This window comes from Natator depressus, chromosome 10 (genome assembly GCF_965152275.1).
Source record: "Natator depressus isolate rNatDep1 chromosome 10, rNatDep2.hap1, whole genome shotgun sequence".
In the NCBI taxonomy this organism is placed as follows: domain Eukaryota; kingdom Metazoa; phylum Chordata; order Testudines; family Cheloniidae; genus Natator; species Natator depressus.
The window spans coordinates 55,842,870-55,856,972 of NC_134243.1; the positions used below are offsets into that span (position 1 = coordinate 55,842,870).

Genomic DNA, 14,103 nt, shown 5'->3' on the forward strand with positions numbered 1-14,103 from the left:
GTAAAGTGTCTGAGCTGTTAACAAAAATATGCCAGTTATCATTAAAATGCATTATAGGATTGGAGGGTAGGGAATGTAAGTATTTTGTTTTAAGTGCTAAAGGTGATATTGTAGGTAGCAAACTAGTGAGTCTATATCTTCAATACCAAGCCAATTAATTGAAGATATTGTTTGAAAATAATCTAGCTGAGCAAATTAATATAAGGACAAGCCAGTATAGCTTCTGCAAAGGAAAATTGTGTCTCTCCAACTTATTACAATTATTTGAAGGGTTTAACCAAAGAAAACCAGTTAAAATGAGGTAGTGATAGGCTGAGAGGTAAAGACTATCATGGATTAGAAACTGGTTAAAAGAGTGAAACACCAGTTGAAATGCGTGGTCAGTTTTTGACTTGAAAGCCTGTTCGCTTCTTGGGTCACCCCATTATTCTCTTAAGACTGATATGGTTTAATAGATTAGAAGATCCTCTTTTGAAGACTTAAAATATCTAGCATTTTCAGGTAAACATCCGAGCTTTTGCAGATCTGGTTTCAATCTACCAGTCAAGAGTCTATCTGAATAGTTTGAAACTGTTGTCTCTGTGAAAATGGACTGGAAATCCCACAAGTACAGGCTCCATCATGACATTTTCAGTACTTTCTGGATCAGGACTGAAATACCACAAAAGCAGCCTTTTCATGGCATTGGCACTTCCTTTTGTTTCTGGTTGTGGCTTTTACCTAGGAGAGTAGAGATGTAGACTTGTTCTTGTAGTTGTCAGAAATTTTATCATACATTAGACATTTGGATCTCTTCTTCTTTTATCTGAACTGGTCCCTATCGCCATGTCCGACTAAAATTTTGCCATGGCTTAGTCTTCTAAAAAGGAATATTATTATTACATTATTTTCTACATGTTATGGAGTAGTTGGAATTCTGTAAAATATTTTGTTTATACTGTCTGACTTCAGTCTGGAGCGTAAATGGGACTGAATTAGCATAGAAGCTTCTCTCATCTATGGGCAGGTTGATACACTCTGTGTCAAGCAGAAAGTCATGGAAGCAGCATATTAGTTGCAGCTGATTAAAGTTTATGGTATCTCCTTTTCACAAAGACTAAACAGTGACATTCCCCAGATTCCAGATATGCCATTAGGGCCTCATCCAAAGCCTATTGAAGTGAGGTGAAAAGATTCCTGTTGAAATCAATGGGCTTTGAATCTGGTCCTTTGTCCCTGAATATGCAAAAGAAGAAACCTTCAATGCCAAAATAAAAGGAATTTCCTTTTAATTCATCAGTCACTATGAAACAATAAGAAAAGGAGTACTTGTGGCACCTTAGAGACTAACAAATTTATTTGAGCATAAGCTTTCGTGAGCTACAGCTCCTGTAGCTCAAGTACGCTTATGCTCAAATAAATTTGTTAGTCTCTAAGGTGCCACAAGTACTCCTTTTCTTTTTGCGAATACAGACTAACACGGCTGCTACTCTGAAACCTGTCATTATGCAAGGTATGGAACAATATCACTCTCAGTCGGAAGGAAAGTTAAGCTAGTGGCATTTCCCTTGGCAAATAAGGGGTGATTAACCTGCTACAACTTAAAGACTACAGAACATTGGAAAGATTGTGACTGGTTAAGTGTATTAACCGACTTGATAGCATGTGATATGTAGTTAGAATATTTCTGTTTAAATGATAAATTGGTACCATAGCACACAGGATTTTGTTTGTTTTGAGGAGAATTTAAATCTATTCTACTGTCACTTAGGAGTTCGGGGGTCAGTGTTTCTTATGGTTTTTAACAGTTTTAATATTAACAGTGAACACTGGCACCAGACAGTTCTGTAGATTTTACTCATGATGAGATTTCACCAGTTTTCGAAAATGATGTGGCAGAGTTTTTTAAAGCTTTTCTTTGCCCTCTCAGTTTTCCCTCAAACTAAGGAATGACAATGGAAACTCTCCTTTTAAAGTTGCATATTGAAAAACTGAGAAGAGTCCTTTTTTATTTCATCTAAATTTTTTAGAGACTGTGTATTCATATATCTCATAAGACATGGAGGTAGTAAGGATATAACCCATTTATGGACCACTTAAACTGGCTGCTTCTGGTTCAGCCATATTGTTTAGACACTGTTTCTAGTTGGCAGTGCCATAGCAGTAGCATGCATTTTTCTTTGATGACAAAGAAGGGAAAATGCTTCTGTACCAAATTAATTTTTCAATAATCAGAAATATAGTACAGACCTCTGTGATGGGGTTTACCAGGCCCTTTGAGGCCCTTCTGAATCATCATGGTCCTACCATACCTCACCCTAAAAAAAGGAGCAGTAACGGTGAGCCCTCCAGGTCTGCCTAGAAAGGTTGTGAGGAAGCAACCAATCAGAGCCCAACAGACTCTGTTAAAAGGAGCTGCAGGGCCTAAGCAGAGCAGTTGCTGGATGGACAAGAAGGATGAGGAAGACTGGAATTCTCCAGGTCAGCAGGCTTGGGAGAGACCCTGCTCAAGCAGGGAACAGACAGAACTTCAGCCCTGAGGTAAGGGTGAAGAGGAAGGGGCTAGATGGGAAGAGACCCAGGGAATAGCAGTAGCAATTATTAAAGGAAGCAGCACGTGGCTGCTATTTGTAGGGTTCCTGGGTCGGGACCCCGAATAGTGGGCAGGCCCCGAGAAGGGGGCAAGTGTTGTTTAGAAGCCCAAGAAAGGGGCTAGAATTTAAAGGGCTCAAGGATGCAACTAAGACCCTAGAGAGGGCCAACCGTTTGTTGAACTTTGTTACCCTGCCCCCTTCCCCTCCCACCCTCCCAGAAAGGAACTGAATGTGAGAGGCGACCTGCCTGGAGAGCTGAGTACTCAGGGAGGAAGCCCTCCAGGCACTGCTTTATAACAGGGCAGGGATGGACTTAAAGCTAGCCCAGAAGGGGATGAGAATTGAGGCCAAAGACAGGGCTGCAGCCACCAACAAGGGTAGAGTGATTGCCCTTGGTGAACCTTTTTTACCCCAGAAGGGCAGGGCTGGATTAATTCAGGGGCTTTAGGGGCTGCAGTCCAGGGCTTTGGGCTAAGGGGGCCCCCGCAGGCCTGTGGGCTGGATGCGGCCCGCTGTGTCTTTTCATCCGGCCCGCAGCAAGTCTCCGCGCCATGGGCCAGACACCATTCCCCGAGCCTCGGTGCTCCCCAGGGCTGGAACCGCGAGTGCCGGCTTTCCGATGTGCCCCTGTGGCCCCTAGGCGAGGGGCATTCAGGGAATATCTGTGCACTGCCCTCGCCCCCAGCTCTGGCTCCGCAGCTCCCATTGGCCGGCCATCTCAGGGAGCAGCGCAGCGCAGAGTCAGAGCAGACAGGTATCCTGCCTTAGCCCTGCTGTGCCGCCAACCAGGAGCAACCCGAGGTAAGCACTTCCCAGCCGGAGCCTACACCCCGCACCCCCTCGTGCATCCCTACCCTAGCCTAGAGCCCCCTCCTGCACCCAAACTCCCAACCAGAGCCCAAACCTCCTGCTGCACCTCAACCCCCCGTCCAATCCCTGGCCCCACCCCAGAGCCCATCTCCCCCCCACCTGGAGCTGCACCTCTCCCACACCCCAATCCCCTGCCTGAGCCCACTCCCCAACTCCAAACCCGCAGGAGCCCCACAAAATCTAATAGCCCCAGGCCCACAGGAGCGTTAATCCAGCCCTGCAGAAGGGGTTCATCCATTTTAGATTTTGTGATTTAACTGGAAGACTGAGCCACTGAAGACTTGCCTGACGAGGTTAACAGCTGACATGGAGCGTTGGGATCAGAGAGTGCAAGTTCACACCTGTCTGACAGAAGGCTCTCACAAGAAGTGAATGCGCACTGTCACAACCTCTTAATAGTTTCCCCACATGGGAAACAGAAATATGCTAATTAATGGCTTCAGACCTGTTTGAATATTCTGGACTGCCAGGGCACTAACCCTTGACAAATCATCTAGGCGGCTGCTAGCTAGGATATTTTCTCCTGCTTACTGCCAATGTTGCAGTTACACCCACAGTTTGGAAGAGGTGTGAGTGAGAGATAGCAAGAGGCATGGTTAAGCCTCTCAGAAATTTCAAATGTACCTCAATTCTGAGGGCATGAAACATAGGCTGCTCCTAGGCTAGAATAGCTGCAAAACCACTATATGCCTGTGCAGTGTCTGGGGAAAGAACATTCCTTCCCACCTCTATGCTGCCCAAAAGAAAAATGTCAGCATTCAGCTAGGCTGCTTGGGCCTTGTGCTGGCTTCAGGCTACAAGTAACTGGACGTTTACACCACTCTTTTTTCCCCTCCCCCGCTTCAGATTTGTGTTGGACTCAGACTCTCAACTTCACATTTAGAGAGACAGGGTGGGTGAGGTAATATCTTTTATTGGACCAACTTCTATTGGTGAGAGAGACAGAAGTTGGTCCAATAAAAGATATTACCTCACCCACCTTGTTTCTTGGGACCGACACAGCTAAAACTACACTACATACCACATTGCATTTGGAAGATTATAATCTCTACCATAAGGACTATTCAACCAGCTTTCCTGAAAATACTAGTTATTTGGGTTCCCTGAGGCTGCATATGCTGCCCAACAGGCCTATCAGGCTGTTTGTGCACTCACAATTGCAGTAAAGTGGTGCCAAGCATAACATAGTTTAGATGCAACTACTCCAGTGGTGAAGTGCAGTGTAATAATAAAACTGGGCAACAAATCATTTGAGGGGAAAATGGTATAGAATCTGGCAGTGAAGAACTATTGTAAATTAATAAACAAACTTTGAGTTACAGCAGGGTCAAGCTGAGGCCTAAACAGCTGGACCATTTCCTTTTAATTGGAGTAGGCACAGTCTATGATATAATTTTCCCATGTCTGGTTTAATTAAACTGGTAATTCTAGAATGCATGGGTTTTATTCAGGTTATTTTGTAAACCTTTCAAAAAGGGGAAAAGAACAAATAGTATATCCATAGAAGAATTAAAATATACCAAAACAGGTGGCCCTTTAATTTCTTAGTGTGTCAAATATTATTACTCCTATCCCCATCCTGATTTGCACTTTTAATGAATGTTTTTATCTTGGGGGACTGGATGATGATGCCAGTAGTTAATGAGCTAATGGTGCGTTTCACTTTGGGGATGCTAGTTCAAAGCCAGTCCGGAATGATGGTGACCAAAGCTGTTGTCCTTTGAAGAATGGTTAGCAATCTGTGTGTTATGACCTATCTTAACCCACTTCTTCATGGGTAGGCACCCACAACATGAGGGTAGGAAAGGGGTATGTTCCCTAATAGTTTTCTCTCTGTTTGCTGGAATCCTAGTTGGCATTAATTGAATCCCTTGTTGCCAGTTAAGAGCAGAGAAGTCAAGGATTGAATGGGTAGGGAGAATGAAAAATCTCAGCCTTTCAAGTGGATCCTACAGCTTAGAGATATTGGTAGGGCAGTGTGAAATAAGCTTGCTTGGCACCAAACCTGCTCTGGATACATTAACATCTTCATGGGCTAGAGCTGTCAACCTGACATCTTTCATGAGCACCAAATTGACTTTTTTAAACAATATACATAAACATGTTTCCTCCAAAAAAAATTACTCTTTACAGTACAGTCTCATCTTAGCACAGGTCTCCTGGGAGCTGTACTTCTGCAGGTTGGGGTCAACTCCAACGAAGTGCTCAGCTGAGTCGCTGATTGCCCTCAATTTCCATTGAAACGAGGAGGCTATCAGCACCTGTGTGTGATCAGTCCTTCACACAGAAATAGTCTGCTAAGTGTTTAGTTTAATGCCATATAACATTAAGAAAGCTAAATGTTATCGGATTTGAAAAAAAATATTCTGACTTTAGCAGTCTCCACTGCCCCCAATTTATAGGCTTCGTGAACTCAAGTGCTTTAAGAGCCCTTGCAGATTTTTTCCATCATTAATTTAATGCTGTGAAGTGAAAGCTATAAATCAGGGTTTCTCAAACTATATATGGTAGTCACACAAATGGGACTTCATCTCACCTCATAAATTGGGAGTAACTCAAAGGATCTAATAACAAAAAAAGTACATGAATTAAAACTACCTTTTAAAAATTCATCAGAATGTGAACCAGCCCCAGAGGGCTCCTGTCCAAGAGGGAAAGGAACTCTGTTATCTTGTATATGGTCACCTTGTCTTTTCTTCTTAAATTCCAAAACTCTCCATGTCATTGCAGCTTCCTACCCTGTGTTGTAGCCCAAGAGAAATGCAGTAGGGCAGCTAAATGTTGATCCAATAAAAGCTTGTAGTGTTGGATTTACAACTGGCTTGTTCTCAAAAGAGCAGTTACAAATATGTAACAAGAACAGCATGTGTCACAAACTCTTCTATAAGAGGCCAAGAACTTTACCAACATGAGATGTGCTCCCCTTTTCCTTCTGCCCCACACCCCTGCTCTGCCTGGAGAGTGGAAAATTGAGCACTTTAAAACAGAATAGGAAGTTCAAGTATTTTCCAGATCAAGGGTGATTTGTTGTTTGAATCAGACTTCGGGGAATGTTTTTTGCATTGGATGAAGCCCATAGGCCCCAATCTAGCCAAGCACACACAGATCAGGATCATAATACCGAGACATCCTAGTGGTGGGTTGCAATATGCATTATTTAAAAGTAATGTACTCCTTATAGAAGGTGCTGAAGTCCTCTGTTTAGCCACAGACTAATAAGGAATTAACATGGAAAACTTCCTTCATCTGGCCCTCTAGCATATCTCAGCCACATTTTTGAGAAACTACTAGTAGGAATAACAGGGTCATCCAGAGGTATCAGTAATGCAAGTGCTAGTTGCAATATGGGCAATTGGACTGAACTAAGATCATTAACTCAATACATTCAGGCCACTGAACAGCCATGAAATGGTAATGACTTTGTCACTTTCACCCAAGGGTTGATTTTAATTGGTGACTTAAAGATGAAAGGCTTTTTAGCTTATTTCTAAATCCTTGAGCCATCCATTTCCTACAGGAGTTGTGTATTTAATCCGCTGTGTGAGCATTATGAGCAATCTACCCCTTTATAATACTATACCTTTAAAAGTGTGGTGGATAGAATCTCTTTCATTTCAACAGCATCAACTTTGGTCCATATGTTTTTCATTCATATATAGTGGGATGAATACTCTCTTCTTCCCATTTCTTTGCCATCGAATTTGGGGATTAATGAATATACGTTATGACCATGGAGACTTTGCTCTCTTGTTGAGAATACCCACTGAGTATTTCCCATGCTTTGAAACCAAATCTTATTTAAGGATTACTGTATTTTGGTATCTGGAGAGCCTGATCCCTGACATTAAGGTGGTACAGTAGCTTTAGTGAAATTAGTTGACGCATTACTATAGTTGCGGTAATAAAACACTTTGTGTTGGTTGCATTTGCAAGAAAGGAAACATTGATATCTGGAGGCTTGTTTTAAAGAAGTGTCTAAAGGCATTTCTTTCTGCCAAAAAGAAGTTTTCAAGAGACAGAGGTTTGTGCTGATAGGAGTTTATATGACTGTTTTAGAAAGAATTTAGAAATGAGGCTAAGCTGAACACTTGTAATAAGCAAGCAAAAATTTAGGGCATATAGTACAGAACGTAATAGGATAGTCTGCTGCACTGCTCAGATATTCTTCAGTACTTGAACTGCTGATGTTTCATCATGAAGGGAAAAACATACTATATGGAAATGTTTCTGTTGCTAGTATGGCACCAACAGTGTGCCAGGTGCCTTTACAGACTGGTAGAACACATGGTCTTGCCCTGAAGGGTTTACAATCTAGAAAGACCACTTACAGGTGAAGGCTGGGTGATGGGCTGGGGTGCAACAAAAGTCAGGGGTCTAGGTTTTAAATGTGGGGAGTGGGTGGATGACCAGCTTTGTGCCCCTCAAACAGGAAGCACGCAAAAGATAAGAGTTGGGGAACTGATTCCAGGGGTGGCCGCTAATGCCAAATCTGTACTGTCACAGGGGTCGTGGTGGGCTGCCCAGGATCAATGTGAAGACCCAAAGCTTCTTCCTGGAAGTCCTTGTGTCTCTAGTGAATCCACTGAGATCTGCTCTCTTTGGGAGCTAGAGCCCCTGTTTTGTGTTGACAACCCATTCACACCTACCTCAAAAGAAGGATTTGGAGAAAACTCCTCAGGTCCCAATGGGTTTTGCCACATTGGAGGGCCAGCTTGGCCCTGGGTAATTCAACTATAATGTTTAGAAAATGTCTTGTTAGTTGCACAGTTTTTTGCGTGGATTTTTTTTTAAACAAATATTTTTGCTCATGCATTGTATTAAGAGCTCTTTGAGGAGGGAGTAGAAGAATATCAAATTTCTCTCTCTCTGAGCCTATATCCCTTTTACTCTGCCTCTAGCACATCCACAGATGTTGCCTGCTGATATATTGTAACCCTTACATAGTCATGTACTCTCATTTGTATGTACAGATTGCCATCAGCCTTAATATAATCTGTTGTGCCTTCCCACGAATGTCCCTTGTTAATATACTTTATAACCTTCTTACCAGTCCACATCAAATGAACCTCCATAATGGTGACAATTCTGCCCACTTTCATTCCCTAAATAACATATTTTCAGAGCAAACTGGCTATTAGTATAGCTTTTATTTATTAAAGTATTTGACTAGTTACGCACTTTCCAACAGAATCAAAAACATACAAAAATATTGGTCACTAAAACCGACTCAAACAATTGGCAGTGTCCTAACTCTCAGCGGGGACTCACCTGCTGTAATAATAAATAAACTGACTACATGTTATATTTTGATTTGAGGAGAGAAGACTTCAGTGTGACCTGAAGCTCATCAATGTCAGAGTTTCTCTGACCATCATAGGGAATGAATTTCAAACTCAAAGAAAGCTACTAAGAATGCTCTAAAAAAGAAAAGGAGTACTTGTGGCACCTTAGACTAACAAATTTATTAGAGCATAAGCTTTTGTGAGCTACAGCTCATGATGAAGTGAACTGTAGCTCACGAAAGCTTATGCTCAAATAAATTTGTTAGTCTCTAAGGTGCCACAAGTACTCCTTTTCTTTTTGTGAATACAGACTAACACGGCTGCTACTCTGAAACCTAAGAATGCTCTGTTGCTGATCCTGAGCAATTGCCTTCCAGGCACTTTCTTCTTTAGATGTGATTTAAGGTGGAATCTGCGCTTTCTCCTCTCCCCCCTCCCCTTTTCTTTTTCTTTTTCGTCATCCACCTCTGGGACTTTAGAATCACAGATGATCCTGTGAAGGGTGCCTATAAGCTGTGGCCCAATTGTACTGGAGTATATTTTGATGGGCTCAGATTTGAGGATGTATTTCCTCAGTTTTGATTTTAGGTCTGGTTTAGGCTCCAATCTAGCAAAGCACTTTATTCACATGAATTGAACATGGAACTACGCAAGTGCTTAAAGTTAAGCATGTACATAAGTGTGTTGCTGTGTCATGGTCTTAGTGGTGTCAGGATCTTAGAGGAGAGTTTTTTTCAACCAAAGTATCCAATTTTTAGTTTTTCATTCTACTCTGACATTTCTTCCTTAGGGCCCATTGTTGTTTGTTATTTAATTTTATATCCCCCAAGTGTGCTTGACTGACAAAAGGGAAGAGACAGTCTCTGCTCTGAAGGACTTCTAATCCAAAGAGAAATCACGTAGACAAAGGAATAGGAACAGGAAAAGGAAGCAACTACCAGGTGACAGAGCCATGAAGTTAGGCATTTATCATGTTAGTTGTGTAATATGTGTGCGTTCCTCTCTTTCTGGGTCTCTCTCTCAGCTACAGTCTTACGTTCAAACTACTTGGAGTGGAGGTCGGGGTTAATAAGGCTGGTGTTTGGAGGAGCTGTTCTGTTATTTAAGTCTTTTGTGGAATTCTCCAAAATCAGCAATAATCTTGAGGTTAAAAAAAAGATATTTTCCTATCCAATATTTTTTTGATATTATAGACTACTTGCCTACTTGTTTTTTCCCTCTCCAAATCAGGGGTAAGGTCTCGGCCTAACATTTAATTTATTTTTTTTAAACCACATCTGTAGACTTGGTAGCAGGAACTTACACGTTTTTCTTTCTTTAGTGAAGGGAAGTCAGAAGTGTGAACTGAATTGCCGAGCAATAGGCTACCGGTTCTATGTGAGACAAGCTGAAAAAGTAATAGACGGCACGCCATGTGATCAAAATGGAACTTCAGTCTGTGTTTCTGGGCAATGCAAGGTAAGGCCAGCATCTTAATGTGTGAATTTTAGCAATTCATCTTGGAGTGTCTCTTATGTGTTATGTAAGTTCCAATAATGATTGATGCAATCTGATTTGTGAAAGTTGGGTGTCTTGGTAACTTTACATGTACCTTATATTTTTCATAGATATGAAAAATACGTGCCCTCATCATACTTTAATTATATGTAAAACTGTAAAAATAGCAACTGAGAGAATTTTGAAAGGTTGTGTGGAAGTTTCTGACCAGAATTAAGATGGCTTTCAGTGAACTTCTTCATATATTAAGCTTCTTGCGAAAGAGGTGTTTATCCCTATGTCAAATTAAACTCCCCAGTAATTTATTAAGCAAAACAATGGAAGTAAAAATAAAAAGTAAGAAAGCAACTTCGCTTAAGCTTTGGAATGTAGATCTCTCTCTTCTTTCTCAGCTGAAACAGATGGTAAGACTTAGTGGTTCACTTTTATTCAATTAAATGTTAAAGTACTTGTCATTTAACCAGCAACACCGTAATTTTTCCCATCAACCCTTATGTGCAGTTAAGAGATGCAAGTTATTCTCCTTATTGGTGATCTAGTGTTCTGTTGGTAGAACACAAATAATTGTCGATTGGATATACAGTCATTTCTTTAGGGTCCAAATGAGGTACTGTGTTGACTTTACACAATCAGCTATCTGGATTCTCATCATAAAGGGTAAATGCCCTGCAGCTTCTGTGAGATAATAGCACTCTTATGCAAAATGTGATGTTTATGTTTATTTAAAACCTCTGATGCAATAAGATAAGAAAAATGTGTAAAAAGCTCTTATCTGTTGAATTTGCAAAAGAGAGCTTATTTTCCAAGTCTTTGGTATATGGGAAGAGGTTTAGAAATGAAATCTAATAATTGCAAGTAAGTGGCATTCAGTGTTTGATTGTTTCCAGTGTCAGTAGGCAGAAGAAACATTGGGAAGTTTTAACAAGTGGGTGAAATGTGACTTATGAAAAAGGAAAAATTTAGTTGTTGCTTTGCCAGAACAAATCTCAGAAACTAGAAATCTTTTCTATTAGATTCCTTCTACTTGTACACATCTGGACAATGCCATGCATATGTCTGTATTTGTATTTTTAGCAGTACAAGCAGTCTTAGATTTGAGTTTTCTTTGTAGATGATAGATATGTGTGAAGTTGCTTATCAGTAAAGATCCCTTGATCTAAAACTGATTCATAAGGAGCCAGAATTTTTTTTAATTACAATTCTGATTGGTGGCCAATAGCGGAATTGAGATACGGACTTTTTATTGAACCAGCAGCCCTGTTTTCCTGATGCTTTCTGCAAATACAAAATATAGGATGTTGCGTTTATATTTGTAAGTCTAGGGTAAAAAGGAATGATGGCTTCTCAGGGGCCTAATGAGAAAAATTGTTCAGAATTTTGCCATCATGAAGTTTATATGCAGTCTGTTAATTTCCAAACCTTCGGATGAGATGTCAAAAATCTAATATGTGTTCCAAATCCATAGTATAAATATGAAATGGATGCTACCTGGGAGTCTTATGCTTTGTTACTTTATTGTTATGCTGGTCACCTCTGTATTTATTTTTAAAGCTCCTTATTTCAGTAATGTTCAACGAATTGGTATAGCATATCATTCCCAAAAGAACTTAAATGAAACCAATTCTGCCCACTTGTGTAGGTGCTAAAGGCCCTAAAAGCACTCTACACCTGTATACTCTGTGTTGGCTCTCTCCACATCAGAGTAGAGTGAGAGGGTAAGATGAGCTGAGGACATGCATTGTGTCTCCAAATAGGCAGGAGAAGGGACTCAATTGTTTGCAGATACAATGTAGGTTATTTAAACATTTAATGTACTCGATTCATAGGGACAATCTGGCACATGAACATTGAAATTATCGATATTGTGTATGCACAAATGTATAGCTTCAGGAAAGGTTTCCTATTATGGGCTAATAAATCTAATGCATTCAGTAGTGTAATTGTAATCACCGCAATGTGTAACATTTCTACTTGGACAAAAAAACCATCTTCTTTCCTAGATTTAGTGTGTGGTGTTAGTGTATCAAAGGGGCAGAATATGTTCTGCTTGCTAGCTTAAATCAAATAAGGTAATGTTTTTACTTAACGTTGAATCCTTCCTTTGTGGTTTTAAATCAGAACTGTAACCTTATAGGATAAAAAAAAGGGGGGGAGGGGGAATCTGTCATGCAGGTATTTAGAAGTTGACACAATAGATTAGTTTATCATGTGTGTGCATTAAGGTGACTTAAAAACACTTACGCTTGATAAACTCTAACAGCTCCTGTCAAGTTAGTGTGCACACAGCAATTAAGTTGATACAGCAATTTGCATTTCCATAGTGCTTTCCATTGAAGGAACTCAATTTTTGATTAATACTCACAATATGTGATGTTGTGTATATGCATCCTTGCCTCAGTTTGTATGTGCATTTGGGGGATTTGGCTTAAATTGGGCATGCTTTTCTGCAGTCTGCATGTGCATTTGGAGATATGGCTACAACTTGTTTGGTTTGAAGAAAGATTAAATTTAAAACCTATTTAATTAATGGACAAATGTGACTTCTCCTCCTTTGAAATTGTGCAAAATGCTGTTCTTGTATGGAAAAGCTTTCCCACCAAGTACTAAATAAGAGAAGCACCAGAAAGAGGATAAGTATTTAGAAATTTGGTCACTCTTTTTACTGTATTCAGAGGAGGTGGGCTCCTCAGCAAGCAAGCCAGAAACTTTAACCAGGTTCTTTGAATATTAAACTGATCCTGAAAATGTAAGTTTCAGAAAAGAGAACCTATTTTAAATTATCCCTAGTTTAACTATACTCACTAATGAAATCCCTCTCTTTTTTTTTCCTGTGACTTTCTTCAGACTTCTGGGATTATTCTGTCTGCTCCTGGAGTTTTCTCCGTACTTTAATTTCTTGACCACCTGTTCTGACATGATTCTGATTGCCTTCAGAATTTCTTCTTCCTGCTTTGGTAAATGCATCTCTTAGCCTCATCTGTTCGTACCTTCTTTTGCAAACACTGTGAGGTCAGTAATTCAATACTGGCTCTTAGCCTTCTTTAGCCAGCACGGTAACATGAGGAGTTTGCATAATTATTATATGATGGGGTAGTTTATAGTTACTATTATTTTCAATGAAACTACTGTATACTGCACAGTACTTTACACAGAATTTTGTGCAATTTTGCTGTAACTATGGGATGTTCGTAACTCATGTCATAATTGATCACCTGTATCAGTTAGCTTAATTTGGTGTGCAATTATCTCATTATTCTCCATTTCAATAATTAAAAGATTAGATTGGATAACTTTCATTTCTTCTCTGCTTGAAGTTTTCTACTTTGATTCATTTTTTTTGTTCTTGTTTTTATCCCAATGATTTTGTTGCTAGTTGCAGTAGTGATAAGCGAACCTCAAAAAATCAGGGTTTTCACCTGCTCTCTCCTAATCACTTGGACCTGCAAAACTGAGCAAGACTTCTCATGAGAACAGGCTTTTGATACAACCTTTCTGGCACTCCTTGTTAAGATAGAAATGCTGCAAGCACAGTTTTTCATGTAGTATTTTTGCACTTCTTGTCTGTGGTTCTGGATGGGGAAAATGAAGATGCATAAGGTTAAAAAAGTTTTTGGTTCAGGTTTTACACAAAGAGTTTAAGACAATTTTATTAAAGTTATCTGAATTCCTTCACCTGTCTATAGCACATGGAATATTTATGTAGTCACTTTCCATTTGTTTGTGGGGGATTCTTCTCTGAAATCATACAAATGTCTTGGGTCAATGCATTAAAAATAGCATTTGTAGGATCTTGCCCTTTCCTCATCAAGTAAGCAAACAAGTCAAGCTTGTCTAGTATTAGTGTAATATTCCTAGGCATAAAGAACAGGAGTACTTGTGGC

General features: G+C 40.2%; 1 protein-coding gene across 2 annotated transcripts in view; it reads left to right on the plus strand.

The window, feature by feature from the left end:
- THSD4 (thrombospondin type 1 domain containing 4) overlaps positions 1-14,103 on the plus strand; it is a 600,975-nt gene that overhangs the window by 208,759 nt on the left and 378,113 nt on the right. For both annotated transcript variants that reach the window (XM_074966229.1, XM_074966230.1), the window contains exon 7: positions 10,047-10,183. In XM_074966229.1, coding sequence (XP_074822330.1) covers positions 10,047-10,183 — 137 coding nt within the window. The remainder of the gene's footprint in view (positions 1-10,046; positions 10,184-14,103) is intronic.